Genomic DNA, 13,551 nt, shown 5'->3' with positions numbered 1-13,551 from the left:
TTGGCTTGTACACACTGTGACATCACCATGTGTATGCACAATGCTTTCACAGGAAACAAGGAAATCCCTGTAGCATAAAGGATTTTAAAAGCTTTGACTGGAAGGCTTTAATAGACCCCCTCATTTGAAAGAGGATTGTCTGCCCTTTTAAACGAGGAGTCTCATGCCCCTGTAAGTTGCACATGATCACTGTAAATCTGGCTCTGTATTTCATGCCATAATGTGGGTGTTTAACCTTTTTTTCATAATTTATTTCCAATTTCCTGGCCACCAAAATAAATAGATTTAAAATAATATTCTAATGATTTTCATTATTAACGTTTATTTATAAAGCGCCAACATTTTATGCAGCACTATACAGAGGTACATTACATTCAAACAGTACCTTACAGTAATGATTTGTTGATTTCACCTGTGAATAATTTCATTAGTATATATTAGGTATTTGTCGTATTTGAACCTCAGTTAAGTGTATACCATCATTAAACTGCGTTAAGTTAAAACATTTTTTTTAATCCTATCAATTTTCTTTTAAGTATAGTACTCAGCAAAAATATCAGATATCTCTTGCATTGTTTCATTAATCACTACTTTCTACTTAACATTAATTCCCTTGTTGCTATTTGCTAAAGACAATGATTGGTAGAATGAAAATAGGCAGTAATTACTTGGCACATTGGGATGTATTTTGCATGTCAAATTGTTTTTTATGTGTTGGTTTAATTACTGATCGCTCTATTAGTCACAACCAAAAGCAAGTTGGTTGTGGGTACAAATAGATATGCCTGTGCTCCAACTAGGGTTGCCACCCACCTGTTTTCCTGGACACTTTCCAGGGAGGAACATGAAGAGTGCTGCCTAGGGTCACTATTTTTGTGCTGTCCAACAACATTATGCATGCTTCACTCTATACACCCTGCAGCATGTGTAACTCATAAGTGTCTAGGAAAGCATGGCCGAGGTGGCAACCTTAGCTCCAACTGACAAGGTCTTAATTGGCTCTTTTTTTAATTTATTTTTTTACTTTAAATGATAGATAATTAGTTTATCAGTCTGAATATTTATTAGGGAATAATTGCTTATATAAAATGAAAGCAACCATTTCAAATGACAAACTAAAGGTAACAGAGTTATTTGCAAACAATTTAATATACTCCAGCAAGTAAAATTGAGAATTGGGAACACAGTACAAATTAGAAGATTTAACATAAAAAAAAAGAAAAGAAAAAATCATCAAAAAATCATTAGCAGATGTGTGTTGTAGTCTGGAGCAGGCTACACATTGTTAACACCTCTAATGTATTTTATTGTAATTATTATTATTATTATTATTATTATTATTATTATTATTAACAACAACAACAATAATAATAATAAACAAATGAGATTAGAATAAAGGCATTATACCTATAAATTAGTGAAGGATCACCAATCATGTAATGACTTTCTGCATTCTTAAAAATCTTCTATAAAAAAACTTCCTGTTTTTTTTTTTTTGTACAGGCAATGGATGTGCAAGTTAGCCATACGAGACTATTTTTCGATTTTTGTTTTTATGAATTTAATTTGTGCTCTGGGCTTGGTTTGGGGAAAATAATCTGTTTGTTTTGTTTAAACACAGCCTAGTATGATAGATATAAAAAAATGCAGATAAGTTTAACCAGATAAAACCTCTTTTTTTATGCCAGATGGAGACAGTAAAGGACATCGGCGTGGAGGAGCAACAAAAAGAACAAGCTTAGTGCCAGGATCAGCCAATACAGTATCATCTCCAACTACCGTGATTGCCGTGAGTTTTTATTTGCTGCCATCTGTGAATATGTTTTTTTTTCTTTTCATTTTTATGTACTTAAAAATTGCTTTCATATTAATTAATCAGATGCAGGGTGTTTTTATCGCATCCAGTTTAAAGTGTATTTATATATTTGTGTCTGTATGTGCATAGTGTTTGTGTGTATGAATGTGTATATTTGTGTGTGTGTTTATGTGCATGTGTGTATTTGTGTGAGTGTATATTTATATGTATTTCTGTGTATTTGTATGCGCTTATATTTTTGGTTGGTATATGTTTTTATGTGCATGTGTGTATTTGTGTGAGTGTATATTTGTATGTATTTGTGTGCACGTGTATAGTTTTACATGTATTTTTGTGTGCATGTGTGTATATGTGTGCATGTCTGGGTATACTAGTGTGCATGCATGCAATTGTGTATATATAGGTAAATGTGTGCGCATACCGTATGTCTGTGTTGATATGCAATTAGATGAATATTAAAATAAAAAATACTTGACTTGACCAAGAGTGTGCGTGAGTATTGTCATGTAGGACTAGTGACCAGTAAGGAAGCTGTTTACAAGTTAACTACCAAATTTAAAGGGTCACGAAACCCAAACTTTCATGATAGAGGGCCCAGTTTTCTAAGAAATCTTGCCAGTACGATGAAGAGTCAGACCCTGTCTTAATTCTATAAAGGCAGTATTTACCTTGAGAACAGTGTGTCTTGCAAAGGGGTTTTAACTGCTTTTAAGTATGTGAAGGTGATTCATACATTACAATAGCGTTCACAAAAATGGAAATTTCAAAAAGCGTATAAAATGAATGAATGAAATATTTAAATAAAAATATGTGGTAAAATAGTAATTGTTTGCCCAAAGTACCGGAAAATTGTTAGCATTTTTACTATCACTCAATTTAAACAGAAATAGTAAAATAGTATTGATTTAGGCCCATATTGGTATATTTGATGCCACTATTTGGCCACCAAATACAATATATAAAAAGAAATGTTGATGTTTTTGCAAAGATTGGGTTTCTCACTGAAATTAGTTACACATAAATACTGCAGTTATAAGTCAAATGGTTGTAAAAGCTTCTCTGGGATCCCCTTTGCTCAGACATAGCAGACATGCATGGCTTTGCCATTGATTTTTGGTAATTAGAAGGCTGCTAATCGCAGCCGCACACCACACATCTGAAATTCCCAGCAGTGAAAGGGTTAATTAGATAGCTTTTATGGTAATTTGATTACTCTCCCACCCCTGATCCCCCCAAACACCTCTCCCCCCCCACTACCTCTGCTAGTGGGCTGAACAGGGGCATTCCATGGGTGTAGTTTAAAATTCTGCCAAAGCTGGTGTATTCTCTAGACATTTTTCCCCTGCAGTCTCGCTGTTTTTCTTTGCAAACTGAAAAATGGTTACATTGTGTAAAAATAGACAAAACACTTATTACCCAAATAGAAAAAGACATGTACACAAAAATTGATTGTAACGTACTGTAAGCTGAAAGCAGAGTAATCTGATCTGTATTGCCTACAGTATTTAATTTTTAAAGCACACCCCCTGCTAACTTCACTCTTCTTAGCCTAGTTATCCTTTCCCTTACTTTCTATAAGAGACATTTTGCAACTCCTAGAGACTGTCCTCAAGGAATTATAAAAAAAGGGTCTGTCTATGCAAGTTGCGAAATGTCTCTCATTGACCGAGATTACAAGTTGTGCGCTAAACCAGGTGCGTAAATAACGCTAAAAATTTAGCTGTAACGCACTTTCCATGGCGCTGCCATTACAAGTTACAAAAAACCTTCTTGTTTGGTGCGTTAAGCTCCATACTGCACAAAAGCCAAGTCCTGACTTGACGTGCTCATGCCCGTATCCGCCCATAGACATCAATGGAAGGGAAAAACTAACACCTGCAATTGATATCTATGGATATCTATGGAGACAAGAATTTTTTTTTAAATCTAACACCTTAACATAAACCCCTAGTCTAAATACTCCTAATCCGCCGCCCCCCCGACATCACCAACACTAAATAAAGATATTAACCCCTAATCCGCCGCCCGACATCACCAACACTAAATAAACCTATTAACCCCTAATCTGCCGCCCACCCGCATTGCCAACACTACAATGAACCTATTAACCCCTAATCCATCACCCCCCACATCGCAAGTACAAAACTAAACCTATTAAGCTATAAACCACCAAAGACCCACATCGCGACTACCTAAATTAATCTAACCCCTAAAACACCGCTAACTTTAAATTAAAGTTACAATATAACTACCTTAACATAAATAAAAACTTACCTGGGAAATAAAAAAAACCCTTAAAAAAACAAAAAAATATACCAAAAATAAAAAAACCTAAATTACAAAATTAAAAACTCCTAACACTACTAAACCCCCCCCCCCAAAAAAAAACTAACATTACAAAAAATAGCAAAGTCTAAAATTATGAAAAATAAAAAAAATCTAAGATTACAAAAAATAATAAACAAAATGATCTAAAATAAAAAAATTAAACCTAATCTAATACCCCTATAAAAACAAAAAAGCCACCTAAAAATAAAAACACCTCCTAATCTAACACTAAACTACCAATAGCCCTTAAAAGGGCCTTTTGTAGGGCATTGACCTAAGGGCACGATTTATCAAAGCCCCTACGGCTGCAAGTTCTCACAAGAACCTGCTCACCGTATTTAACAAGCAGCGGTCATCAGACCGCTGCTTTCCTAACCTCTTCGACACCTCTAAGTTGGCGAAATTCAGTCTAGTCCGACCGAGGAGATTGACAGCTCCTGCCAGCGCGAGATTGGCTGTGTGTGGGCAGGGGGCAGGATTGCACGCGAGCGCAAAATAGCCTCCGGGGAAATTCGCCCCGCCAGAGGCGAGCTGAGGCGGACAGGGGTGCGTATATGTGTGCTTGTCCGTCTCAGATTTGATAAATCGAGCCCTTAGTTTAACAGCTCTTTTACATTAAAAAATACAAATTACCCCCTAACAGTACAACCCCCCCACCCACTCAACCCCCCAAATACCTGTGCCTGTTTTATCATATAGCTACATTCCAAATTTTATTGATCAAGAGTACTAAACACATTGGAATACAATTCTACACCACACAAACAAAAGGAGTATATATATCTTAAATAATTGTGTTATTGAGAAAAAACCACCAAGCAATATATAGATCTGTTTTATTGATCTTTACAGAAAAATCATTATACCTTAGTGTTAATTTTTTTTGTCTGTTTTTGTAAGCTTAAAGGGACAGTCTACTTGAAAATGTTTACTGTGCATGCAAATACTTTTTCAGCACAGTAATATCTGTAATATTTGTAATATTTTTAACTGTATTATATATATATATATATATATATATATATATATATATATATATATATATATATATATATATATATATTAAATGTCCTTTTAGATGCAGCAAAAAGTACAATGACTTTAATGGTCCTTTAATTTGCAGCCTGTTGGGAAGAAAAACTTTGTTCTATCCAATGAAGCTAGAAAGGAAATGGCAAAACAAGCAAAAGTTACAAAAGAAGAGAGGAGAGCTCAGCTGGATGCAAGACACAAGTACATGATATCCAAACTAGCAGAGGGGATAGGGCTGGGAGAAAATGAAGTGGAGGACTTCATTATTTCTGATGACAAGGTAGGGCCTTCAACTCCCCCAGTTTCAGTTTGTATAGCAATGTTTTCTTTTATTGTATTGTGTGTATAGCTGCAGAATGTGAGGCCTCTTTTTTTAAGTAGCTGATTTTTGTAAGCTACTGATACAAGCCAGCAGCACACACACACACACACACACACACATATATTACATTTTTATTTATTCATTGTTAGTCATAGGGTCAGCATTATTAAAAATACAAGTGAAACTTACATACTTATTGGCTGACACATGAATTAATCAATTGGCAAGAAACTTGTTGGATCACTATTGCATATTGTAAAACTGTACATTTTAAGCTTTTCCTACATTTAGGGTAACATTTTTTTCTCAAATACATTTTCTTTGATGTATACATTTGTTTGTTTATTTATTTGTTAAAGCCCCCCCCCCTCATTTTGCTTTATCAAACAAATGAATACAGCAACATTTTGGCTATAAGTATGAACATATATATGTATATATATATATTTATTTACACACTAGTGTTAAAGCCCATGTACACGGGCCAAAATGTTTAAGGAAAGAAATATAACTATCCCTCTATCCCTATTCCTCTATCCATATCCCTCTATCCTTATCCCTCTATCCCTATCCCTCTATCCCTTTCCCTCTATCCCTATCCCTTTATTCATCTATCCCTCTATCTCTATCCTTATCCCTCTATTCATCTATCCCTCTATCTCTATCCCTATCCCTCTATCCCTATTCTTCTATCACTCTATCCATCTATCTCTATCCTTATATCTCTATCCCTCTATCCCTATCCCTACCCTTCTATCCCTATCCCTCTATCCCTATTCTTCTATCACTCTATCCATCTATCTCTATCCTTATATCCCTATCCCTCTATCGCTATTCCTCTATCCCTATCCCTCTATCCCTATCCCTCTATCCCTATCCCTTTATTCATCTATCCCTCTATCTCTATCCCTATCCCTCTATTCATCTATCCCTCTATCTCTATCCCTATCCCTCTATTCATCTATCCCTCTATCTCTATCCCTCTATCTCTATCCCTATCCCTCTATCTCTATCCCTCTATCCCTATTCTTCTATCACTCTATCCATCTATCCCTATCCCTCTATCCCTAACCCTCTATCCCTATCCCTCTATCTCTATCCCTCTATAACTCTATCCATCTATCTCTATACTTATATCTCTATCCCTCTATCACAATCCCTCTATCCCTATCCCTCTATCCCTACCCCTCTATCCATATCCCTCTATCCCTATCCCTCTATCCCTACCCCTCTATCTCTATCCCTCTATCTCTTAATTCTCTGCAGTGTAGGATCCCCCTAACCCTCCATCCTCCCTGATCCCCCCACAAACAGCTGTCTCTAACCCTGGTACTACTATAGATACTGGCAGCTGTCTGCCGGTACCCATAACCCCTTTTTTTTTTCCTGTAGTGTAGTGGCTCCACCACCACCCCCAAACTACTTTTCTGTAGTGTAGCTGCCCCATCTCTCCCTGTTCCTTTAAAGAAATAATTTCAGTAGTGTAGGGCCCTCCCACTCCCTCCCCTTCCCGCCCTCACAGTGTCACCGTCTGTAAAGATCAGACATCTGCCCACCGATCGCGCTCCGGCTCCATATGCGGCAGATGCCTGGAGCATCAGGAGCTCCAGCTCTCGGCTGTAACATAACAGCTGAGAGTGCTGGAGCTTCCTGAAGCTGTCTCGCACTGCGGTTAAGGGCAGGTATGTTTGTCCTCGTGCAGCCTCTACTGCGCATGACAGCTTCATAGAAACATACTTGGCCTTTTATAATATAGGATGTTACGCAATGCATGTTTTAGATATTAGCGTGACAATATGGTTTTATGTTATTTCACCTGTTTAAACATCTTATATAAAACATTATAAGCATGAAACATATCAAAGATTTATACAGTATTCAATATTTGTGTTTTTCTTTCTAGTTCAACTCAATCACTGATTTCTTTTCACAAAACGGATCCAAAAAGTTAATGTTTTTTTATCAAGAAGTTGCTCAGGTATGTGTTGCATATTATTATTTTTATTTTCTTAAATGCAGCTGTTCCCTTTAGTTCTGACAAATGACCACCATTTATCTCTCTTTATTGCAGCCAAACAAATCAAACATTCCCCTTTGGGCAGATGGGGCAAATTTAAATGCATCATATTCAAATTTGCAGAAAAAGCTCTTTATTACTATGGGTTGCACAGAGGTATGTGCCATGATATATTCTATTATATATGTAATCATATTAAAGTAGCCACAGATACAGTATGTCCTATGTGTACAGCATGATTTGTCGTTGATCTAAGAGAGCCATGTGTTGCCATTAAAGTATAGGAAGAAAATAAATCAGGACAGAAACATGCGTTCTTCAAACAAATACTGAAATACATTATGAAATGGCTTAAATTTCACTTTAAATTACAGAAAATTAAAAGGATGCAAAATTAATAACAAATCTATCTATACAGGGAATTATATTTCAAGTTATATAAGAACCCTAGAATGTCTTAGAGCTTTGAGTGAACACATTTTAGTGATTCTTCTATACACATATACACACCCACACAAATACTGTATATATCAGTGTAACATTGTTTAAAATATATTTTCACACACACACAGTTTCAAATGGTTGCAAAGTAAGTTAAAGCCAAGAAAAAATGTTTCAACCAATCAGCATTAATGTGATATCCTTTTACAAGTTAAACTTGGCTAAAGTCATTCAAAGTCAGTCAGTCTCATTGTTTAACAAGTGGCCCTTTTAAAGAACTGTTGAACTTTTAACCAACTGTATGCATTTGAGTTTGAATCAGTTGAGTTTGAGTGCCTCTGCTTGACTTTTTCCAGTCTTAAGGTCCAGCCACATTTACTGTTTGTTTCAAAATCAAAATAAAGAGCTTTAACTTAACCTTTTTTAAAAGGGACACTGAACCCAATTTTTCTCTTTCATGATTCAGATAGAGCATGCAATTTTAAGCGACTTTCTAATTTACTGCTATTATCAAATTTTCTTCATTCTCTTAGTATGTTTATTTGAAAAGCAAGAATGTAAGTTTAGATGCAGGCCCATTTTTGGTGAACAACCTGGGTTGTCCTTGCTGATTGGACAGCACCAATAAAAAAGTGCTGTCCATGGTTCTGAACCAAAAATTTGCTGGATTCTTAGCTTAGATGCCTTCTTTTTCAAATAAAGATAGCAAGAGAACGAAGAAAAATTGATTATAGGAGTAAATTAGAAAGTTGCTTAAAATTGTATGTTCATGAAAAAAAAAAAATTGGGTTCAGTGTCCCTTGAAATTAAATCATATTTATGTAGTGTTCTTCCATATGCATGAAAACGTTTAGAGTTGTCGATCTCTTAAAGTATGCAAGCTATGCTGCCTGTAGTATATAATGATACATTTATGCTGATAAACTGAAAAATAAAGAATTATGATTAATGCTGTTCAAGTAGCATCCTTATAAACATTTTAAAAGCATCAACTTACCTTCATGTTAAATATTACATTTTGTTCCTAGGGATTGACTGGAACATGTCTTTTTTTCCTGAGAACAACAGATAAATCGATTACTACTTCCAACATCACTCAGGTTAATTAATAGTAAAATAACATTTGTTTGATGGTGACAATTCTTGTATGAAAAATGCATTTTTCTGTTATATTGTTATAAAAGGTCTGAAGATAACACAAATCTAACTGCTTGTACTCTGTTCTTCATGTTGAAATAATTCTCAGAACAACCCAGGTTTCAACAGCAGCCTTTCCGACCAAAGTAACCTCCTTTCTCTCTAATTATTTTGAACAATGTATATTGGGTTATTTACGTAACAGATTCTTTGAATTAATCTCTACACTGTCAGGGTTGGACTGGGAATAAAGCAGGCCAAGAAAATTTGAAGGACCAGGCATATTTTCTATTTAGTCCGTAGAATACACATGCCCCATTTCAAGGGGATTACTGGGCTATTCCTTCCCTCAATATTTTTTCAGAATTAAATTATATTAGTTTGTGATAAAAAAAATGTCAGATTGCTGTTATGTAGGCACCTTACAACCTCATTTCATCTATGACTCCCTTTCACATTGTAAAAATGATTAATAGTGTGATCTGGAGAAGACACTCAAGACAGTGTGTCACTCTGTCTCACAGTGTGACTTAAAGGGAAATTAAACCCACATTTTTTCTTTCATGATTTAGAAAGAGCAGGCAATTTTAAACAACTTTCCAATGTACTTCTGTTATATAATTGGCTTCATTCTCTTGATATCCTTTGTTGAAAAGCATATCTAGATAGGCTCAGTAACTGCTGATTGGTGGTTGTGCATAGATGCCTCGTGTAGTAATTGGCACACCCATGTGCATTGCATTTTATTCTACAAAGGATACCTAAAGAATGAAGCAAAATAGATAATAGAAGTAAATTGGTATGTTATTTAAAATTTTATTCTCTATCTGAACCATGAAATAATTTTTTGGGGTTTCATGTCCCTTTGACTAGACACTAGAAACCATTTAAAGGAGGGCTACTAAATGGTACATGGTTTAGGAAACAAAAGTTACAAGAATACACTTTGCGACCTTAATACGTATAGTTCAGAGGAAAAAAGAGAAGTGATTCAACTGCATCGCCTAACCAGCAGCACCACCCCATTAAATTGTAGCTGGCCAGCCCTAGCTACTGCTGCCCTCTGGGAAATCTGCTGCCCTCTGGGAAATCTCCTGGTGTCCTGATAGGCCAATTCAGCCTTGTACACTGATTTCCTAAAGGAGAAGTATTAAAATGCAATGTTTCATCTTCAGAAAATTATTTCATACAGTAGAACAAAGAGTTAAAAAAAAGATAGACATATAAATAAGAACATACTATGTCTGAATGTCCTTATTGAAGAAATAAGAATCCAGCGAATATATTTTGTAAGCAGGGCAATTTGGAAATTAGTCCTGTAGTAAATGCCCACAGCCTAAACTATATTTACAGATATTTAGAGAAATTTAAAATAATGTGTTAATTTTAACTTGATACAAATACATTTAAAGTATAATGGCCCAGATTTCAAGTGTTGCTGGACCACACTAACATTAGCGTGATATTTTAAGTCCATGGTAAATCCCATTTACCAGAGAAAGGTTAGCGCGGCCGACATCACTCCGTGCAACCTATACTTTCATTTGATATTGCAACTGCGCTGGTATTACAAGTTGAAAGTTATAGTACGCACTTGAGCAAAAGCTAAAACTGCGCTAGAATATTTAGCGCAGATTGAGACCTGCAGTAAAGTGTAAGGGTTACATTTTTTTTTTCACAAAACACATAAACATATTAAAATAAACTAATACACTCATATATACACTTTTTAATAAAAAAACATAATTTAAATATTATATATATATATTTTAAACCATAGAACATTTTCTTCTATGTGAAGAACATAGGAATTTAAAATATTCCTAGCGCACTTTCAAGTTTAGCACATTTGGTCTAGTGCAGTGTTGGGTTAGCGTGTGAGCAATAACTTATAGTTTTTTTTAATGCGCCCCATAGAAGTCTATGGGGAGACGAAGTAAGCTTGGTCGCAATATCTGAAGTTAGCGCGTCTAAGTCTTTCACTCTCGCGCTAACTTTTTACTTTCAAGTTGTAATACACTTGCTAATTCAGCCATGCTAAAATTTTCACTTGAGTGTAGTTTACTTGCGAATAAAAAAAATATTTATCATGTCACTTGTAATCTGGCCAATACTTTTAAATGCTGTTTAATGGAGTAGATGATAAAATGGGTTATATGGATTTTACATGTCCTTTTTAATTTTATCTACGAGACACATTCAAATATCTCTTATTTCTTCATCTATTTCTGTATCACTTTATATCGTAATTTATGCAACTAAATATTCCATATCAAAAAGAGCATGGAAATCTAATCCTTTGGCCCATTGTTGGTCTGGTGCATACAAACAAATGAAAACAGAGTCTTCATTGTGTGTGTTCTCGGAGATTAGTACATTGATACAAAGAAAACAAATAATTAGTAACGTATTTAATGTTTGAATGCAATAAATTCTGTTTCCTTGTTCAGTTGATACATGAACTAACCTGCTGCCTCTTTACAGGAGGTTAATTTTAGTATGTTTGAATGTTCAAATGGAAATCTCCTTCAAGGCCTGGAAGTTTTATTGGCTCAAGTAATAGTCCCAGCATTAAAATCTCAAGAGGTAAGTGATTATACGAAAAAAAGAAAAAGGCAATTATAGTCAAAACTTTTCATTCTCTAATTTGTTAGAGCATGTCATTTTAAGACTAGTGGCCCTGCACCTCTGTTTAACTCTGCAAACGGGTTAAACACATAGTAGAAGACCTTATCTAGAGCTGCAGCGCACTACTGGTATTGAGGCCCATTTATCAAGCTCCATATGGAGCTTGTGGGCCCGTGTTTCTGGCGAGTCTTCAAACTTGCCAGAAACAGCAGTTATGAAGCAGCTCCATAACCCTGTCCGTCTGCTCTGAGCAGGCGGACAGGAATAGCCACAATTCAACCCGATCGAGTACAATCAGGTTGATTGACACCTCCCTGCTGGCGACCCATTGGCCGCGAGTCTGCAGGGGGCGGCGTGGCACCAGCAGCTCTTGTGAGCTGCTGGTGCAATGTTAAATGCGGAGAGCGCATTGCTCTCCACATTCAGCGAGGTCTTGCGGACCTGATCCGCACTGTCGGATCAGGTCCGCAAGACCTTTGATACATAGGCCCCATTAAGTGGAATCTGCCGGTGATCCAATCATCAGTGGTAGATGCACAAATGTGTCATGTGACTATCTCTGATTCTCTGGTTCAGCTGGGGTTACACATAGTCTTAATATTACATGCTTTAACAAGTTAGAGCACATCATTTTTTTTTTAATGAAAAAAAGTTTTTTATTGATTTTTCAACATTTTACAAATATAAAATCAGACCAACCGTGTTACAATTTCAATTGATTTACAATTCTTTGTGTTACTAAATAATATGATTAAAAGTATATAACAAAAAGACCACCACATAGCAGACAATAAGTAATAAGTAGATGTGCTTAACACAACCGTTAGTTGACAGTCTTGTCCCCAGAGGATTCTTTAATGCTCCATTTAGACCCTCTCAGGAGGAGGACCCGGCTCAGCATTCATGACCTTAAGTTGTTATCAAAATTTCTAGCCCCTACCACAGGAAAATTGGATTCAACTCTTAAAGAGGGGGGAGGGGGATGTGTTGTGACCCACCCAGACTAGCTGGGCAGGAGCGGGAGTGGCAGGGGCCAGACTCATATCTTCTTTCCTAACCTCACTTAGCTCTTCTATCTATTTCTAGCCTCGGTATACATTATCCAGGGCTCCCACATTAGTAGAAACTGTTCTTTTCTATCTAGAATATCTGCGGAGGCGCTGCTCATTTGGTAATAATAGTCAATTTTATTCTTGATTATCAAAAAAGAGGGTACTGTGGTCTTCCAATATCTTGCTATAGTTAGCCTGGTTACAGTACAAATCAGCGCTACTAATTTGTTTGCATTTCTGGATAGATTTGATATAGGCTCGTGTAACAGTGCCTGGAAAGGAGTTAAGTTAATTTGCCTATCTAGGATTTCACTTAGGAGCTCTGATGTTAGGGACCATATGCGTGATACATGACAGCAGTTCCACCACATATGTGCATATGTGCCGCTTTCATTACAGCCACGTAAACAACTTGTGTTCGCGTGCGCTGCGTGGATTCTCGATGGGTGGAAGTACCATCTGTAAGCTACCTTGAGAAAGTTTTCCTTCAAATGCGCACAAATAGAGAAGGAAGTACCAGATTTCAAAATATCGCACCACTTTTCAGCGGTCCATATAATATTGAACTCTGTCTCCCATTTTATCATAAATGGTAGTTTATTAAGTTTGGATGGGGTATTAAATAGGATATATAAGTTAGAGATCGCCCCTCTCATTCGTTCAGTGGCCAAACAGAGTCTCTCTAAATAAGAACTAACAGTTAGCTGATTTTGTCCTATAACTTCATCTACTCTCGCTCTTAATTGCAGGTAATGAAACCAACTCTCTCTTCCTTGTT

General features: G+C 36.1%; 1 protein-coding gene across 1 annotated transcript in view; it reads left to right on the top strand.

The window, feature by feature from the left end:
- Positions 1-1,681: 1,681 nt before the first annotated feature.
- LOC128661578 (dynein axonemal heavy chain 5-like) overlaps positions 1,682-13,551 on the top strand; it is a 671,317-nt gene continuing 659,447 nt past the window's right edge. Inside the window, 6 exon segments of the mRNA XM_053715820.1 lie at positions 1,682-1,789; positions 5,268-5,456; positions 7,402-7,482; positions 7,570-7,671; positions 8,985-9,056; positions 11,578-11,679. Coding sequence (XP_053571795.1) covers positions 1,682-1,789; positions 5,268-5,456; positions 7,402-7,482; positions 7,570-7,671; positions 8,985-9,056; positions 11,578-11,679 — 654 coding nt within the window.

The sequence above is a fragment of the Bombina bombina genome, chromosome 5 (assembly GCF_027579735.1).
Source record: "Bombina bombina isolate aBomBom1 chromosome 5, aBomBom1.pri, whole genome shotgun sequence".
Taxonomy (NCBI): Eukaryota; Metazoa; Chordata; class Amphibia; order Anura; family Bombinatoridae; genus Bombina; species Bombina bombina.
This window is presented reverse-complemented; position numbering and strand designations above follow the sequence as displayed.